Source organism: Haliaeetus albicilla, chromosome 13 (genome assembly GCF_947461875.1).
Source record: "Haliaeetus albicilla chromosome 13, bHalAlb1.1, whole genome shotgun sequence".
In the NCBI taxonomy this organism is placed as follows: domain Eukaryota; kingdom Metazoa; phylum Chordata; class Aves; order Accipitriformes; family Accipitridae; genus Haliaeetus; species Haliaeetus albicilla.
The window spans coordinates 5971570-5988548 of record NC_091495.1 but is presented as its reverse complement, the minus strand read 5'-3'; the positions used below and the strand labels follow the sequence as shown (position 1 = coordinate 5988548).

The 16979-nt window shown below is 45.4% G+C and overlaps 1 protein-coding gene across 3 annotated transcripts in view; it reads left to right on the top strand.

Moving 5' to 3' along the window:
* CAPN13 (calpain 13) overlaps positions 1 to 16358 on the top strand; it is a 71434-nt gene extending 55076 nt beyond the window's left edge. For all 3 annotated transcript variants that reach the window (XM_069799999.1, XM_069799997.1, XM_069799998.1), the window contains 10 exons: positions 126 to 162; positions 1858 to 1920; positions 2850 to 2907; positions 3984 to 4051; positions 5742 to 5810; positions 6911 to 6989; positions 9868 to 9984; positions 12906 to 12961; positions 14019 to 14071; positions 15980 to 16358. In XM_069799999.1, coding sequence (XP_069656100.1) covers positions 126 to 162; positions 1858 to 1920; positions 2850 to 2907; positions 3984 to 4051; positions 5742 to 5810; positions 6911 to 6989; positions 9868 to 9984; positions 12906 to 12961; positions 14019 to 14045 — 574 coding nt within the window. In that variant the 3' untranslated portion in view covers positions 14046 to 14071; positions 15980 to 16358. The remainder of the gene's footprint in view (positions 1 to 125; positions 163 to 1857; positions 1921 to 2849; positions 2908 to 3983; positions 4052 to 5741; positions 5811 to 6910; positions 6990 to 9867; positions 9985 to 12905; positions 12962 to 14018; positions 14072 to 15979) is intronic.
* Positions 16359 to 16979: the final 621 nt, after the last annotated feature.

Here is a 16979-nt window from a genome sequence, read left to right as displayed (position 1 = left end):
AGCATCTTGTGGGGCCGTGGGCTGGATGAGCATTCCTGTTGGTGGCTGCCTTCTGCCACATCTCCAAATCAGTGCTCTGAAAAGGCCCATTCTTTCCCAGTTTGACTCTTGTAACTCTTTTCTAGGAACCCAAACTCCCTGCCCAGCCCAGTGCTGCCGATGGTAAGAGTCTGTGAAAACTGTTGTAGATACTGGTGGTGGTGAATGGTTCCCAGAGACCTGACCATTCGGTAGCCATCTCTACTGACTCCTCTTCTTCCTTCCCTATGTACCAGACACCGCTCTGCTCTTCTTTCCTTTCACCACCCAGTACCCGTCCCAGAGTTTGACTCTGGCACCCTGCGACCTTGCTGGGAGAGCAGGTCGCCAACCTGGGGTACCTCTCTGGAGAGATGGGAGTGACAACGAAGCCCTTCCTCTTCACATATGTCTCTTTCAGAGCCTGATTTTTGAAGGAAACGTATCTTATACAGTCCCTCTGTCAGCCTGTCCGTCTGTCCTTTTCACCTTGCTACCTTTAACACTTTGACCGCCAAATATAGCAGGGGGGAGAGCATTTCAAAGATACTAAATTCTTGCAATGTCTGTAAAATGGCTATGTATCTAAGGAAGTGAGAGGGGGAAGCTTTGATGAAAAAGTCACAGCTTGAGTTTGACCTCTTTTGAAAAGCCCTCACACCTGAGAGCGGGGTCATACATGCCTTCCCCATGGGAATGGCTTCATTTAAGTGCTTGCACCCTATAAAGCACAGGAGTCCATAGAGGTGAGACCCAAAGCGGAGGATATCATCAGCATATCTTCACAGACGTAAGGGAAATTACACTTCAAAACTAGTTGCGCCTCTGGTTTAACCCACGTTTCAGCCTGTCTAGCCCAGCTACCATCTGTTGCTGGACTTCCTCGCTGTGAACTGTGCAAATTGCCAGAGCTGGTCCAGTCCACGCTGCTGTCTCAATGGTTGCTTGCAAAATCCTGCCACTGAGAGGCTGTTATTTATAGCAGTGCAAACTCAGTGCAGGTCTTTGAAGCGAAAGGTGTAAAGCTGCTTCAGGAGAACATAAAACAGAGTCCTTTCCTTGTGATTAATTTTCCAGCCTGCAATTAAGCCCCATTAGAGGGGTAGTGTAAATGGTGGCTTATTATCTCTTTCCACTGACAAGCTGTCAGTTTACTCAGCTGTTTTTGTTAGCCAATGTTGTGACTTTGATGAATTATGGCACCCACACTTTCTGCTCTTGTTCAGGTATTTGGGCTTCACTGGTGTGAATTACCTCACACAGAGCTGAACACATTGGCGCTTAGGCTTAGATTTTTGGGGGAAACTTTATAATGTTGAGGGATAGTTCTCCTTAGTGCCTGGTAGATCTCCTCACCGGAGGGTTGAAAAAAAATCACTTAACCATTGAATTGCAATTGCTTAGGTACAGTCAAGCCTGCCTTGGGGCTGAAAAGGTATACGAGAAATGAAAGGTCAACTCCTGCTCTATTTTCGTGGTTCACATGAATCTTCACATGCCCTAAGCCAGTGATTTCAATCGGGGGCCATCAATAAGGATCAGGCTTTGTATCTCTGTACTTACGTATTGACTTGCTGAAGTCCACCCTGGATGTGTTCTGTTGTCTTCCTCAGGCCCTGAGCTGCTCCTTCCTGGTTATACTAACATCCAAACTATGCTGCTTCCTTCACTGCAGTAGCTGTTCCTCACTCCTAGTCCACTTTACTTTTGGGGTGTTAAAACTCCAGCCTGTTCTGTACATTCCCTGCCCTCTCTAATGTGCTGTTTGGATCTGCAGGCTTCTGCCTCCAGTTGTTTTGTAACTGAATTATTTATGTGCGTACTTTGTCTTTGATTCAGGATGGATCAAGACAGAACCAGGACAGCTCCTATAAGGCTGTCTTCCTAAGATACGCTAAGCAGGTATCCTATCTAAAACATCTTGCTGAAAAATAAAAATAAAAAAGGCATATGGATTTGCAAAAAGAAAAACTGATCTATGATGTTGATACAAACCCATTTAGAAAAATGTTTTTTGGAAATATAGCTCCATCCTCAAGCGGATACCCTGAAAACAGTATTGATTGAACTGCCAAAACCCCCAGAAAAATGGGACATTCAGCTAGGATAGATTGGCTAGCCCCATATATCAGCAGAGGATTGGAGATTTATGGTTGTGCTGGTGATGGGCTTGCATGTGTACTTTTTTTTTTTTTTTTGGCTTTGGTTTGTTTATTTACTGAAAGCAATTAGAAAGACTTGGGTATTCCCCCCTCTCATCAGCATATTTTCCATTTGCCTTCACGGCATTTGGAAACCAGACATCAGTCAGCATTTGAGTAATTGATTCCTGCTCTTTCATAGCCAAACTCTGTGTGTTCACCGGAGATGCTTTTAATGGTTTAATAAACTGTTATAAAGAACTCCTCGACTTAGTCAAGAGGGAAAAAAAAAAAATTCACTGCCAAGTATTTGCACAATGCACTTCTTGCATTTGGTAGTTATATTGATGCATGAAGGTGAAAATGAACACGGGCTGCCATGCTGAGTGCCCTGGGGGTGTCTCGGGAGGGAGGCAGTCAGTCAGCTTCACCAATGGACAGTTCAGAGGGAAGTCTGTGGTGACAGGAGTGCCTGTAACTCCCCTGCAAACTCTTGTGGGGAAGGACAAAGAGTGGCCCAGCAGCACGGAGGGCTTTGTTATGCTCCCAGGGGGGTGCTGGTGCTCCTCTGATATAAACAGAGGTTCTTCTTGGTTGCCACAGTGCATGAGTAAAGCAGTTTCAGGCAAAAGTGACACACGAGAAAACCTTATGCTCACAGACCTCTCTTTGCATTTTATTCTGCATTAGGGCTCAGCTATTGATGCCTCGCAGCTGCAACAGCTCCTTAATGAAGTGATCCTGCAAGGTAAAGCTTTTACAACTCAGCTAATGTCATTGGTGCTTCTCTATCCTTAGTCTAGTGTAAATTAGACAGGATTTAGTGGTGTCCTGATGGTCCTCCAAAAATCCTCAGTGTGGCTTACTGCACTGTTGAATCTTGAAGAATGAGAAGTGCCTCCACCAGGGTACCTTTACATGCACAACAGTTTGGCTTTATTTTTTAAAGAAAATCAAAGCAATATTCACATGAAAAAGGCAACGCAATCCAGACCAGGTGCTAACAGACCCTTCAAGGAATGGCTGTCAGCAAAGCTGTGCATCTGCTCGACAGCCAAATTTCACCCTCCTCTCCCCCTCCCAGTTCTGCCAAGGGATAGCCCCTGCTTTGCAGACCTACCCTACCCCCTGTTGCCCTTCTCCTGGATGTCCCCGCAGCCCCCATGAACACCCCTTCCTGCTCCATGCCCCACCAATTGCAGGAGGAACCCAGTCCCTGGCTGGGCTGCACCAGTGAGCGCCCCAGGGAGCTGTGCCTCCCACTCTCCTCATTGTCACCCAGTTTCTCCCAGTTCAGCCCTGGCCTGCATCGCTCCTCTGCAGAGGCCTCAAGCTGGCTTTCAGCATTTCCCAGCCTTCCTAACCTGCCCACCTCGAAAACAGCATGAGACAGGGGCACAGCCAGAGGGCACGAACCAGCTCAGTCGCGCACAAGCCTCAAAGCGCTCTTAGGACTCGCTAATTTAGCATAAATGGCCTTTCTTGTCACTGTCATTTCCCTTACCCTTATTTCAAGAGGGAAAAGTTTCCATCAGGGCAGGTAGGTGGGCAGAGACTGTGCAGAGTAGCTACCTGTGAGCCTAAACAGGGCACCTGTCCTTGGGGAAGGGAGCAGCAGAGATGTCTGAGACACATCCCACTCCCTCAGTGGACCTCAGCCTGGCATGTAGCCCTTGCTGCTGTTTGAGAACCTGAGCCAGAGCTGGGGCTTTTTAGCTATGTGAGCTTTCCGACTGGTGTCCTCCTTCCCTCCAAATGGTGACCTGATGCCTCTGTCACCCCCCTTGCTCTCACCAACTCCATCTGTTTTGTCAATCCTTGCAGATGAAATGACCAGCCTGGGAGGAAGATTCAGCTTCGATTCATGCAGAGGCATTTTAGCTCTGATGGATGTATCCTTTCAGCAGAAGCAATAAACTTCCCTGGTGCTGCCCATCCTTGTCTTGAGTTACGGCTGAGCTGAGCATCCCAGTGTGAGAACCTGCAAGTAAATATTAGCCACGGTCCTCAATAAATAACTGTGCCAGAATCTGTGCAGGACTTTGCCATGCATGCCCTGGCTGTGGTGTGTCTGTTGAAAGGTGAGGGTCAACCTTCTGCTACCAGCTAACTCTTGGCTCTCATTTTCCCCTCTGCAGGGCCCAGGGTTGGCTAAGCTTCACCCTTGGGTGCAGGTCCCAAGCAGAACCTGAGGCAAGGAGGCAGCACAGAGCTGAGGCATAGCTCAGTATTTCCACCACAGCTGCAACCACGCTGGCCTGTGATGGTAGCTCAAGCAGGCTGCTAGCACTGCCAGCAAAGCTGGCATTAGGGGGAGAAGCACTGTCACCACCAAATCACAGGCGCTTGCCTGGCAGGCCATTCATCCTTTCCAGTGTACATTCCCCATTTAGATGTATCACGCAGTCTTTTTACTGTTAACAAGACAACACTGGAAATACATTGCTGGCCATTGTAGAACAAGAAGGCTCCTTGATGAAAGCGTAAATTCTGCACTGTGTGTTTTCTCCCCCTTGCTCACTCACAGTCTCTTTTCTTCCATGCCTTGAAATAACTTTGTGACATTTTCAGACATTTACAAACTGCCAGGGAATGAATAAAAATGACCAGAAGTCCCTCTCTCTTTCCAGCTTTCTGCATATAGCAAGTGAAAGAGACTTTTCCCCCTTTCCAAAGCCCCTCCTGGGCTAAGTGGGTGCTGTGAATGCATGGCACGTGCAAAGACCTGACAAAGCCACTGCTCTGCTTTAATTCAAGATGGATTTTTCATTCTCTGGGCTGCATAGAATCCATGTACAGTGTGACCTATCCTGGCCTGCAAAGACAGGATCAGCTTTTTTCACTCAGGTTTCATGGCAGTGGCACTTGTCTGCTTATATTTCACTGGCGACGAGTTTTGCTTTCAGGGAGCTTTTGCCATCCCAGCTGCCTTAGGTGAGGTGCTGCATGTCTGCCCAGGACTCCTAGATGATGTATGGAAGGGAGCAGGTCCACTGACACAGTCCTTCGAGCATCCCTGGGGGATGTCTGCGGACACCCCTGGGCTCCTGCAGCTAGCTCATGGTGGGGAAGTGTTTTCTCCCATGTGGCATGTGCGTGGCTCAAAGGCTGCTGCTGCCTTCTGACAGCAGGTATCAGGACTGGCTCCTCACGCTCTCGGCTCCTTCAGCGCCTGTTCCTCCAGGAGGATCCAGCCAGAGCTAATAGTGTGCTGCCTCACACTCAGAGGCCAGGCAATGTGCAGACGTGACCTGGAGCACGGGGTCATGTTCATCCATGGGGGCCTCTGCTTGGAGGCTAAATGTCAACTGAAGCGATCGCTGCGGGTTCCATTGTGGTTAAATACACTGTATAAATAGAAACCTTTTGTTTGTGAGCACAGGTATGAGCAGCTGAACAATGTGCCAAAGAAGTTGAATTTAAGCGTAATTGAGAGCAGAAAAACTCTTGGCTTTCTCAGCAAAGTAACAGACAGAAGAGACTGAATCTTATGTCTGTCTTTATGTGAAGGCAGCATCCTCGGGAATGAAGACAGCCAGGTTTAGCTCTCATTAACTGTTCAATTCTTAACTATATGCACAGCTCAACTCGAACGGACAGCTCACACTGCAGGAGTTCGGGAGCCTCTGGCGAAGTCTCACTAAGTACATGGTACACGGGGGCTGCTCTCTTCTCTGCTTATACTTTACTCTTGGGCTTTTCATCAGCGGGGTTGCAGGTGCTCTGTGATATCAAAGCACTGGGGGGAAAACATTGCAAAGGTTGCTTGCTTAGTGGGTCAGATTTCCATCCTCTCATGCAAACGTTGAGAGCTCAGGAAGTCATGGTGTGTGTAAAGTGCTCCAAACGAGCAGCCGAGGCTTTCTGAGCACAGGAAATATTGAGGGAAAAGTGGGAAAAGGTAGGAAGGCCAATTAGGCTCAGAATTCAATGGAAATCTCTGTTTGTGTGCTACCACTGGCAATTTTTTTAAAAGCTTTCTAAGCTGAAATGAGTTCTTGAACAGTCATCTGAAAAATATCACTTCCTCATTGCTGCAGTTTGTAGTGGAAATGTGTAGGATCCGATGAAAGTTTAACTGGGAGAAATGTCTCTGCTCCAGGATAAGCATTAGGTCTGGAAGCAGTGAGGACAGTAGCGTGGTATTTAGGGTCCCACCTAAATTCAGAGCCAGAGCATGCATGGCAGCTTCTCTGTGTCAGGTCCTTCTCCCTAAGTCTTGGTGCAGGACAGGAAGGTTTCCTGAAGCCTCAGGGTTGGGTGGGCTCTACTGTGTTTCATCCCTCTTGAGATGGTCTGAGGACATGGGCTGCTAGTTCCCCATCTAGCAACAGGGCTCTTCCTACTGACAGCACCTCAAATGTGGCTGGTGGGGTTTCAACCGTGCGTTGGGAAAGATGACCCCACACCATTCTGGGACTCAGGGACTCCTGGCTTATTTCACACGTTATAGACAATATTTTTTTGTCAGCGGAGGTGTGAATAGTCCCATTGCTGCCTGCACACATAAACCAGGGAGACTGAGCAAAAAGGCTGCCATCCACCCAAAACTGTGGGATTTCTTACACAGTAACATACTGTCTGAGCCTTCTGGAAACAGGTCTCCCTTGTCACGGTCACCCCATCTCATCTGTTGAACTTCCTTGCAGCCTATTTATTAAGGAGGGAAAGCATCCTACATAATTAGATGTAGTAGTAAATTTGGCGAATGCTGATATGGGCTTGAAATCTGCCTTTAAACTGTTTTTTAGGATATCTTCAGCAAGGAAGACAGAAATCATTCTGGATTTCTTGATGTGTCTGAACTGAAAAGCGCAATAGAGAGAGCAGGTACGTCCATAGGTGCTGAGCAGCTCCCTTTCTTGTCCCTGTGGCAGTGAAGGAAAGGGTGAATAAGAGGAAAATAAAAAGACCTTCAGGGACAAAGTGGTTTGGACTGCACAGAGGTGCCGGTTAGATCACAGCTCTGCTCAGAGTTCTGCATTGTTTTAGGGCATTGAGACAGAAAGCTCGTTTCAGGGAGAAACACTTTGCACTGCAGCTGGGGAGCCAGCAGAGAGATGCAGAGAAGCACAGCAGTGGCCAGAGCCTGCAGACTGGCTTATCCATAGTTTCTCTAGGTCATGGAAAAAACGTCCAGCAGAGGAAAGGAGCAAGGAACAGTCGATGCTTGCACTTGCCCCAATTCCTGCAGTTTGTCTCAAGGGCAGTGACTAAGTCTGTAAGTGAAAGGCTCAGTGACAGACATTTATTTAGTTTGCACTGACCTCTGTTGGCTACACGAATACTGAAACTTGCAGTGAGTGCATGGGACCCCTTCATGTGAGTGAAGTATTTTAGCTGGGTCAGCTCTCTAGAGACTTTGTGCATGAAATACAGCTCTGAGACAGCAATCCTCTTATCATCGTACAGTAAAGAAGCTCCCATTTGGCTACCTGGAGCTTGGAGGGGTGTTGTCCCCAGGAGGAACCTGATGCAGAATTGCTATCCGTGGAAGCCATCAGCTCAGGGGATGTACGTGTAATTTTTTTGTTGCTGAGAGGTGGGCAGAGCATTAGCATCTGCCTGAGGAACACAGTGCTAATGTGCCAAATGTCAAAGGAGAAGCTGCCAGGTCCATTCTGCAAGAAAGGTGCTAAAGTGTAAAACCGGGAGGAAAATTTTACATTGAGAATTCCTGGCAGCCAAAACAGTGCAGCTATTTGAAGGGAGAAAAAAGCACTGTTACATGGGAAATTCAGTACTTGTTGGGCTATAAGCAGTTCTGAGCGGGGGGAGAAAAGAAAATTTTAAGCTCATTTTTGCCACCTTCTGAGCCAGACAGCTACATTTGAATCTGGCTTTGCATTAGGATGATCCCCGTCGTGGCTTTTAGGCAAGAAGGAGCGGACAGCCCCAGAAAGCGTTCGGGAGGTTGGTGCTACCTCTGGGAATGGCACTAATGTATCTAAATACAACTCCTAGCTGGTTGTTCCCTGAAGCGTTCAGTGCTTTCCCCAGCAAAACACTGAAGTGTGTGCTTAATTTTCACTGTTGTCCTAATGCTTCAAAGCATAATAATCATGGGTCACATTTTCTGCCAAAGCAGGCTAGCTGCATTAACAGCAGTGCCGCCCTGGGATGCAGGAGCATTGGCCTGCATTTACAAACTCCGCACTGGCCATATTAAGTGCATCAAAATAATTAAAAAAAATAGGAAAACATAAAGTCTGTATTTTAAAGCTTGACTAAAACCAGAGCGAGGAATCCAGCAGACAAAAGGTGTGGGGAGTAACCTTACAAATAAGCAACAGCACATAACTGAAACGCTGTGGGAGCAGAGAAGGCTGACACTTCAGTCTTGTTGATGAGGTTAGTTGAGAGACATTGCCAGGTGAGCAGATTTCAGAGCAAGTATGTCCCAGACTGACCATGCAAATTGTCGGTGGTTTACTAGTGTAAGACATGATTATAGCATATCGTAAGCAGCACTGCAATGCTTGCTGGAATCTGCTCTCCAGAGAGCTTGATTGAATTCCCACTGCCTTCAGAAGGTTAAAAATGAGATAGAATTCATTGCTTACTACTACAGTGGTTCTTGGCAGTGGTTTAAAACCAGAATCAAAGAAGAAATTTCATTAATTAGATTTTTTTAATTACTAGTTGTCCTCCTAGGAAAAAAAGTTTAAATCAGGTTTATCTTAATTTCAAATGTATCTTAAGCCCAAATGTATTTCCAGTATTTAAATAGTCAGCATTGTGTGTCTGCTTCCTGCTGGAGACCTTCTCCAGCTAGGCTCATGCAACCAGAGTTTGTTGACGTACTAACCCACCTCCATTGGCTGTATCTCCCCCTGCACAGGTGTAGAGAAACCATTTCTTGTTCAACTAATTTAGCTCGTGATGAGTTCATCTAAAACTGAAAAGTTTAGAGCTGCTTGAAAAAGCAGGAAAGTTGCTTCTCTTCCAGCTGAGCCACTAAAAACTCGGGGTGAGCAAATGGGACTTCTCTGAAGCCTCAGAGAGTGCCTTAAACCAAAGCTATCAGTCCAGCTCCATGCAGAAAATTTCTCTTTTGTTTAGCAAATCAGCTTTTAGTGCAAAACATATATAAATCATTCCTTTTATATAGCTAGCACATTTAGGATAGTTTTATTTAACTAATAAAAGAATAATTCTAAAATGCAATTTTTGTTCATTCAATTGACTACCAATTTCCACCTGAACAGGCTGTGACACAAATACTGAATAATCAGCTAATAAAAAAGAAATGCACCCTTCACCATTTCCTAATAGAAGAGAAAATGTAAAAATTAAGAATCCCAGGCATGCTATACTGCATAATAGCGTGAGTGTGTGGTCTCTCCCTGTTTAGCAGAAAGCACCAGTGGTACTATAAATGCTACGTTCAGGCTTTAACAGTTATGAGCCAAAGAAAATCACCCTTTCTTATAGAAAATAAAAGCTAAAAAGGGAAAGCAAGACAACACTAAATTAGTTAGCTCAGTGTTTCCTGCTTGCTGACCCAAGCCACAATTTGAGTAAGTCATTTTCCGTCACCCTACCCCAACTCTTATGCACAAACCCGGGGAAAGGCAAGCTGCTGGCATGACAAGGTGGGGGGGCTGAGGGAGGGCCCCAGCTTCTTTGCAGGGTGCACAAGGCCATCGGAGCCAGTCCATCATCCCGTAGTGCCTCCTCAGTGATGTCGTTCCTCTTCCCTCCGCAGGTCTGGCCGCTAACGAGCAGCTCCTGCGCCTGATGACCTTGCGGTATGGCGATGCTGCCAGGAGAATCGGCTTCTCTGACTTTGTGTATTGCATGCTGCGCCTTGAAACCGTGACCCGTGAGTCTCAGCGCCAGGGCCTGGGGACGTGGCAGCAGGGGAGCTTGCAAAGTCAGACTGGGGGCAGCGGCAGGAGGCAAGGGACGCGATGCTTGACTCGATGATACATGTCTAACAGCATAGCTTGGCTATAACAAACCTGCCCAAAGTCCAGGCATGGTCCAGGCGTCCCTTTGAGCAGCCTGTTTGCCAGAAGCCAGATTTGTCTCCTGCCCATAGGAGCAGTTTAGTGCTGAGAGAAAGCAGCAGCTGGGAATACAGTGATGCCCTTGCTGAAAGGGGCCAGAAGGAAGGTTGGCTCGCAGTTCCCATCAGAGCTCATCAGAGTGCCTGTGGGCTGCAGCGTTACCACGCTGCCCTATGTTTTTCCCTGCTGAGGAGCGATGGTAATGTATATCTAGAGCTTCTTCAGCTGCCAGTCCTTTTTTGCTGCATGAATTTAGCCTGGCCTCTGCCAGCTTGTCCTTAGAGCCCCTACGCACTAAGACTCATTTTCTAGAAACAAGACGTGTCCTTGTGCTGGTGCCTTTCCACACAAGCTTGAGCATCCTGGTCCCCAGCAGAGCTTCCTCCAGGGTGGTGCGGAGCATTGCTGGTACCACTGAGGGGAGACTGCATGCGTTCCTACCCAGTAAAGAGGAAAGAGGTAACACATCTCCAGTGGAAGGCTTTCTCTTTTGGTTAAAAGTCAGAGAAGTCTGAATCACAGTAAGGGAGGTGCCTTTTTTTTTTTTTTTAAACAGAGAGATGTTTTTCCCACCAACTTCAGTAAAGTTCTCTCTGTTTTTTGGTAAGGAGAAGAGCTGAGATCCTTCCCAGTGGATAAACAAACCCATGCCCTGCGTTACGTCCAGCTATTGTCTGGCAATTGCAAGGAGGGAGTGTCTGTAAATAAGCCTTTGCCTGAAAGTAAATGGAATTCGGTTTTACAAAAGCGTAATTTTTACTACTCTAATAATAAGCATTTTGACTGGAAGTACTGGTAGTTAAACAAGCCCAGCAATTGTGACCCATGTGCTAGAACACGGCTACAGCAATTTAGTTAATCTTTGGAATGAGCTGGGTTTTAATGGCACGTGGAAATGAGAGTTCATTTTTTTCCTGTGTGTTTCTACCACTGATGTTTTATGGGCCAGTAGTGGTCAGCGGATCTGCCTGGATGACACTGCCTAAAATCCCATTTCAAGGGAGTACAGCAGAAGCAGCTCAGAAAGACAGAGCATGTCCTGATTTTAATGCTTTCATCAAAAAATAGATAACTTGTAAACACCCATTTTTTGTGATTATACATGTCACTTGCTGTAGATGAAAATTCTTATGCCTAAATTAGTACCATGGCATTTTTTTTTCATCTTAAAAGAGATCCTTTTACATTTTAAGTGCCAGTAAAGACAACTCCTTTGCATCCATGTGGAAAGGAATCTCTAAAAGTTTCATTGCTGTCTGTAGTGAGTATCTTGAAGCGCTCTCAACTCTTTCAGTTATCACTTTGCAGAGGGTTTAATGTGGAATACATTTCTCAAACTTTTCAAATCATTGCGAATAAGATTGTTACAGGAGAGGATAAGGGTGCCAAGTGGGAATAAAAGCCAGTCCACCTTTATGGTGATGTGAATGCAGCAGGGAAGATAAAATCTGTCCCATTAAATCATTACTCATCTTTTCAAGATAGCCAGAGATGAGACCCAAACCAAAAGCAGCAGCTTCTTTGCAAACTCTATTTAACTGGAGTTAATGAAGCAGTAAAGAGGCACTTACCTCTGCCCAGAGGAGGTAACTTCAGTGCTGCCATTTGTTCCTGAAAAGATTGCTGGGCGCAAGCCCAGCCCTGCAAATACAACCTTGTCAAGGGGCTGCTCGCAACATGGGGACTTCCTTGGTCTACGCGTTCTTCAGAGCGGTATAGGCTGGATGTACTTCACCATGTTAGCTTTCCTCTCTTTTTTCTCTCTGCTCTGGATCATATAGGTAGCTCTGGTTGCCTCCTAAGGGGCAGATGAGCAATGTGCGCTTGTGCCCTGTTCCTGCACTCTCCCAACAGCCTTGCACTTTTGTCTAAAGCCAGGCAGGTTTCAAAACATTCATGATCTTACAATGCCTGTTCCATTCAGGGTGGGAAACAGGCTCCTGGAGAAATGTGTCATTCAAGGATAGACAGACTTAAATCTGTTTCAACTTTTTATTACTGTTTATAACAGCACATTTCTAGGAGAAAAGTAATTTCAAAATGAATATAAAGAGCTCAAAATACTGTGTTTTGACTTTATCGAAACACTTGGGTTTGAACCTTTCTCCTAGACAAACTGCAATATAAATGTGCACATAGAATATCAATATTTGAATGGATTTAAATTTTCTGATAGCAAAGTGTTCTGTCAGAAAACTTTCAGCAATGTTAATTTCAAACTCTAGCTGAATAACAGCAGCATCTGCATTTATATTCCCTGGAAAAAGCTTGCAAGGCATACTAATGACTTCAAGAGAATCACTTTCTTCAGGGAACACTGTGATCACTCACTGCCAGGGAGGATGGAAAAGGACCAACAGAAAGTTTCCCTGTGGGAAGATGTGTTTCATTAGTTCACCGTTCTCCTGTCAGTCTTCAGGCGGGAGGTACAACTGAAACAAATGATGAGAGGAGACGAAAGCAGTCACGCTGAGCACTCCCTGTCCCTACGCTTTTGCCAAATTCTGGCCCTGCAAATGGGACGCCTTCCCAGGCTGTGACCCAGGGGCCAGGGCAGAGGGGGGTACCCAGCACCGAAATGAGATGTGGCTGGGCAGGACAGTGCGGGTGGACACCTGAGCCAGGCAGAGCATCCCAGCACACGGATTGCAGCTCTGCTCCTCAGCTGCCCTGTGTCTGCGTTGCATTCTTGCTTCCTCCTCATGAAATAAGATTTTCTTTGTTCTACCCCTAGATGCGTTTCAAAACTTAGCAGAGGGCGGATCACAAATTTTGATGACGGCAATGGAGGTAAGAATGCTCCTTCCTTCTCTTCTCTCCAGGTCCAAAGTGGGACCACTGAGTAAGTTAGCAGGAGGGTGAAGTTAAAGATGATGTGTGGTGTTTGTTGCTAGGGGTTTTGCCTCTGACACCAACAGTGGTGAGGGTTTTGCCTGGCTGGGTGTGCGTAATGGGTGGGAGGTATTTCCCTGGGGTTCCCTGGCTCCAGTCACGCAGCCTCGCTAGGGTGAGCACAGCTCAGTGGTGGCCATCCATGTCCAAAGCACGGTCTTCCCTTATTGATGCCAGCCTGTCATTGCTGGAAACATTGCTCAAAGTGACTCTGAGGAAGTAACAACAACAAAAAATTCCACGCCCTCATTTCTTACTGCCCCATCTGTTAATTCTGAATTGCAAAACATCTTGGTTTTAAGAAAGAAATAGCAGACAAATGTTTGCTGCTGCTGTTTGTCTTAAAAGCACAGCCTGAAGGATAGCTAGCTGAATGGGAATACATCAAGCTTTTTATCAGCTAGTCTGAAGCAAAAATCCTACTGTGCGCCATAGTGATATGCCTGAGTGCTGCATTTTATCAGTCTGGGGACTGTTATTTGACAACACAGTGTTTAAAAAGATTTTTTTAAAAAACCTTTTACAATCTTGCTGGCTCCTGTTTACACTCTGTGGTTAGTTCAGTGGCTCATAGTTCATTAAATCTGCTTTGCACCAAAAGCTGAGAAGAGCTTCCAAGCAGAGGCCCTGAACCTGTCTTACGGGGTAGTCTGTAGGATAATCACATTCCCAGAGCCTGCTATCCCTTCCACTTGTGATCACGCAGGTGCCATCCTTTCCCAGCAACTGGTCCTGCTGCAGCTGCTGCAATAATTTATCATGGAAAGCAACATATGGAAAGTGTTTCTGGGTCTGAATTGCAATAAAAGAAAAAGGTAGTTCCAAAACCCCTTAACTACCCTGTGCAGGACAAAAGGACCATAGTCTTGGGTCACGGCCTGAAGGTACTGAGACACATGTCTGAAGACTTAGTGTAACATCACTATCTAAAAGCACCTTTTCTTCTTTTTTCCAGTGGCTGACTCTTGTCATGTACACTTAAACAGATGTCAGAGCAAAATGTGGCTGGTAAGAAATCTGCTTAGTACTATAAATACTGAGAAGAAAGGTGTGGGTGCCCTTACAGCAGTCACAGTGAATAGGAGTGGGGAACTTACAGAAAGCTCACTCTGGGGTTATGGTGGGTTTCAAGAGAAAGAGAAAGGTGAGAGCTGCAGCATGAGTGGGGCTGGAGAGGGGCTGCAAAGGGAATTGGACTTTGGGCTATTTTTTCTGGGGACTTGCTGATGGCCTTATCAGTTTCTCAGGCCACCAAAGGCTCAGTCAGCCACTTGCCTTCTGTTCCCACCTGAGGTAATAAATTTTCAATAGATCAACTAGCAGAACTTGTCTTTTTCATCTTCTGAGGGTTGCAATTACTCTTGCACATCTTACATAGCTGCAGCAGATGTAAAGCCAAGTAGAGGGTGGGCATATGAGGTCACTTAGATTTCTTGGTCAGTTTGATTTCACATTTTTAACTAATTACGTGATTTAGTTTACTTTTGAAAAACAGTCCCTACCTTGTGCTTCATTTGATGTTTGCTCCCTCCATGTCAGGCCTGGAGAGGGGCTTTTTTGCCTTGAAGTTTACCTGGACTTTCTAATTTTGCTACTTGGTTCTCATGAAGGACTCTGCCTTTTCCTACAAAACTTGTCCTATTTATACATCCATAAACCATCTCAGCCATCATGCTTCTACTAACCCACTGGGACGCAGCTGTTCCCAGCTGCCATGGTAAAGCATTAGTGCCAGACATTTGGCACTGAGGAGAAAACAGGGAGGAAGCCCAATCCCTAGAGAAAACATGCAGTGGAGAGCCAGCAGCCTCCTGCCATTGTGTTGCAGCTGACCCCAGGAACTGACGGAGCACCCCTGGGCAAAATCACACACTTTCCTTATCAACCCAGTTAAAAAATGGAGTGAAAAAACAAAAAAAACTCCAGAACCTTCATTGAAATCTAGGGGACTGCATCTGGATGAGCCTTCCTATAGAGAGGAATTACAATAAAACACAATGCATGAAGAGCATCTCTGGTATCTCACATCCTGTTTCTGAAGACAGTTGACATTGGATGCCAGCTTTGGTGAGAAGTTGAAAGGGGAAATATATAAGCAGGGTGTAAATTATACTCCCCCAGGGAGAAAGAATGGTAGCTTCAGACCCAAGGCAGGGACAGCTCTGTGTCTTTCACCCTTGGCTCTAGGACAGCATTCATCCCCAGCTGCTCCTTGGTCTTGGCTCCTAATTGCATCCAGTGTGTCCATGTGCTGCAGGAGCTTGGCTTCACCACTCAACACCGTGATGCCTTCACCTCTCTGAGCTCTGTTTGAACACAGTTATTTGTTTGAAAGTCTGTCCTTTGTATTCAGAGAGCTTTGGACAGTGCACCTTCCCTTTGTCACAGCAAAGCTGTATTTTGATGTGTTGATGTGTAGAAACAGATTATTCACAGCTCAGCACCCACCCCTTGCACTGTGGACTATCATTAGGTAAATATGAGACTAGAGGGACCTCACTTTAGGAGATGAAGTTGTTTAAATTGTTGCTTGCAAATGATATTCATGGTCTATTTAGTCTTCTTTTTTCCTTTCATGAATCATTCATAAACTGGTCATAACTTCTGCAAATATATAATTAATCATAATTTTCACTTACCGGTTTTGAATGAAATTCTGCCTGTCGGGTGTTGGTAAGCAGTTCACTTGAGCAATTTAGCAGCCACTTAGGGCCAGAGACTGGGCAGTCATAGCACAGGCGCCTCTGAGGACTGAAACTCTTTAAACTAGTGTCTAACAAACTATGAGTGATGTGGGAAAATACACTTGGTGTTTGTTGAAAAAAATCAGTTGGAAAAAATATTCTCATTAGGGATTTCTAAAGACTGACCTCCAGCTGTCTGCGTTTTGAGGGAGTCTCTTTACCTCTGTTTTAGGTGGCTTTCTGCTGGCAGTAGGACACAGCCCAAGGCCATCCCCTACAAGAGCCATCCATGGGGTTCTTGAAAAACCACTGTGAAGGAGAGAAACCAGGTTTCCTGTGGACATTTGCTTACACTTGATGGTACTTAGGTGTCAGGATGAAGAGTCCTTTTAAGGCAAACTGGAGTTGCTTTGGAGAGAGAAGAGGAGATAATGAGAGTGATCCATGGGCAAGCTGGTAGTACTTAATGGTCTGGGCAAGCTGGAAGTGCTGACTATTATCTCCTCCCATCTCCCTGTAAATAGTATGGCTGGTTCTCCTGGTTAATGCACAGAAGTCAGGAACAGCTCCATTAACTCCATTGCAAATAAGAATAGAATCAGGCCTTTTGTGTGGAAGCAGTGTTTATCACGTAGGTAACAAAACCAATTAAGACATAGTTTTATTTGAATTATTTCTTAATTTGCTTGTGTACCTTTCTAAATGCCAGAAGAAGGTTGAAGAAATTAGTCATAATTCATAAATAACACCAGAAGCTTTGTGATTATTTTTTTTTTACTTTTTATTAATAAATAAATAAATAAAAAAGAAAAAAATCTAGTGCATATTTGAGTTGGTCAACATGTTAGACATATTAGAAATATAGAACAGATTCTTCAGTGTTCTTTTCTGATTTCCAGCATCTGTATCAGGACTGTCTGGGAAGAGACAAGTTTATCTGAACTGCATTCTCTTTCTCTGTCCTGATGTCTTTAAAAATATAAGGCTTCTTCAGATACAATTCCTGCTCAAAGGTTTAACTTAAATCTGCTAAATAACTGTAACCTTTCTGTAGCCCACACACAAACTCCGCTTTCATACTTTTTTATCATGGTGATAACAGCAAATCTAGTGATCTATTCTACTCAATTATTAAAAGGAAAAAAAAAAAAGACAACTCTGAAGAGTCTATTTGTGAAAATGCCAAAAAAGAAGGATGCAAATGTCAATGGATAAAAGCAATTCATGGTTGC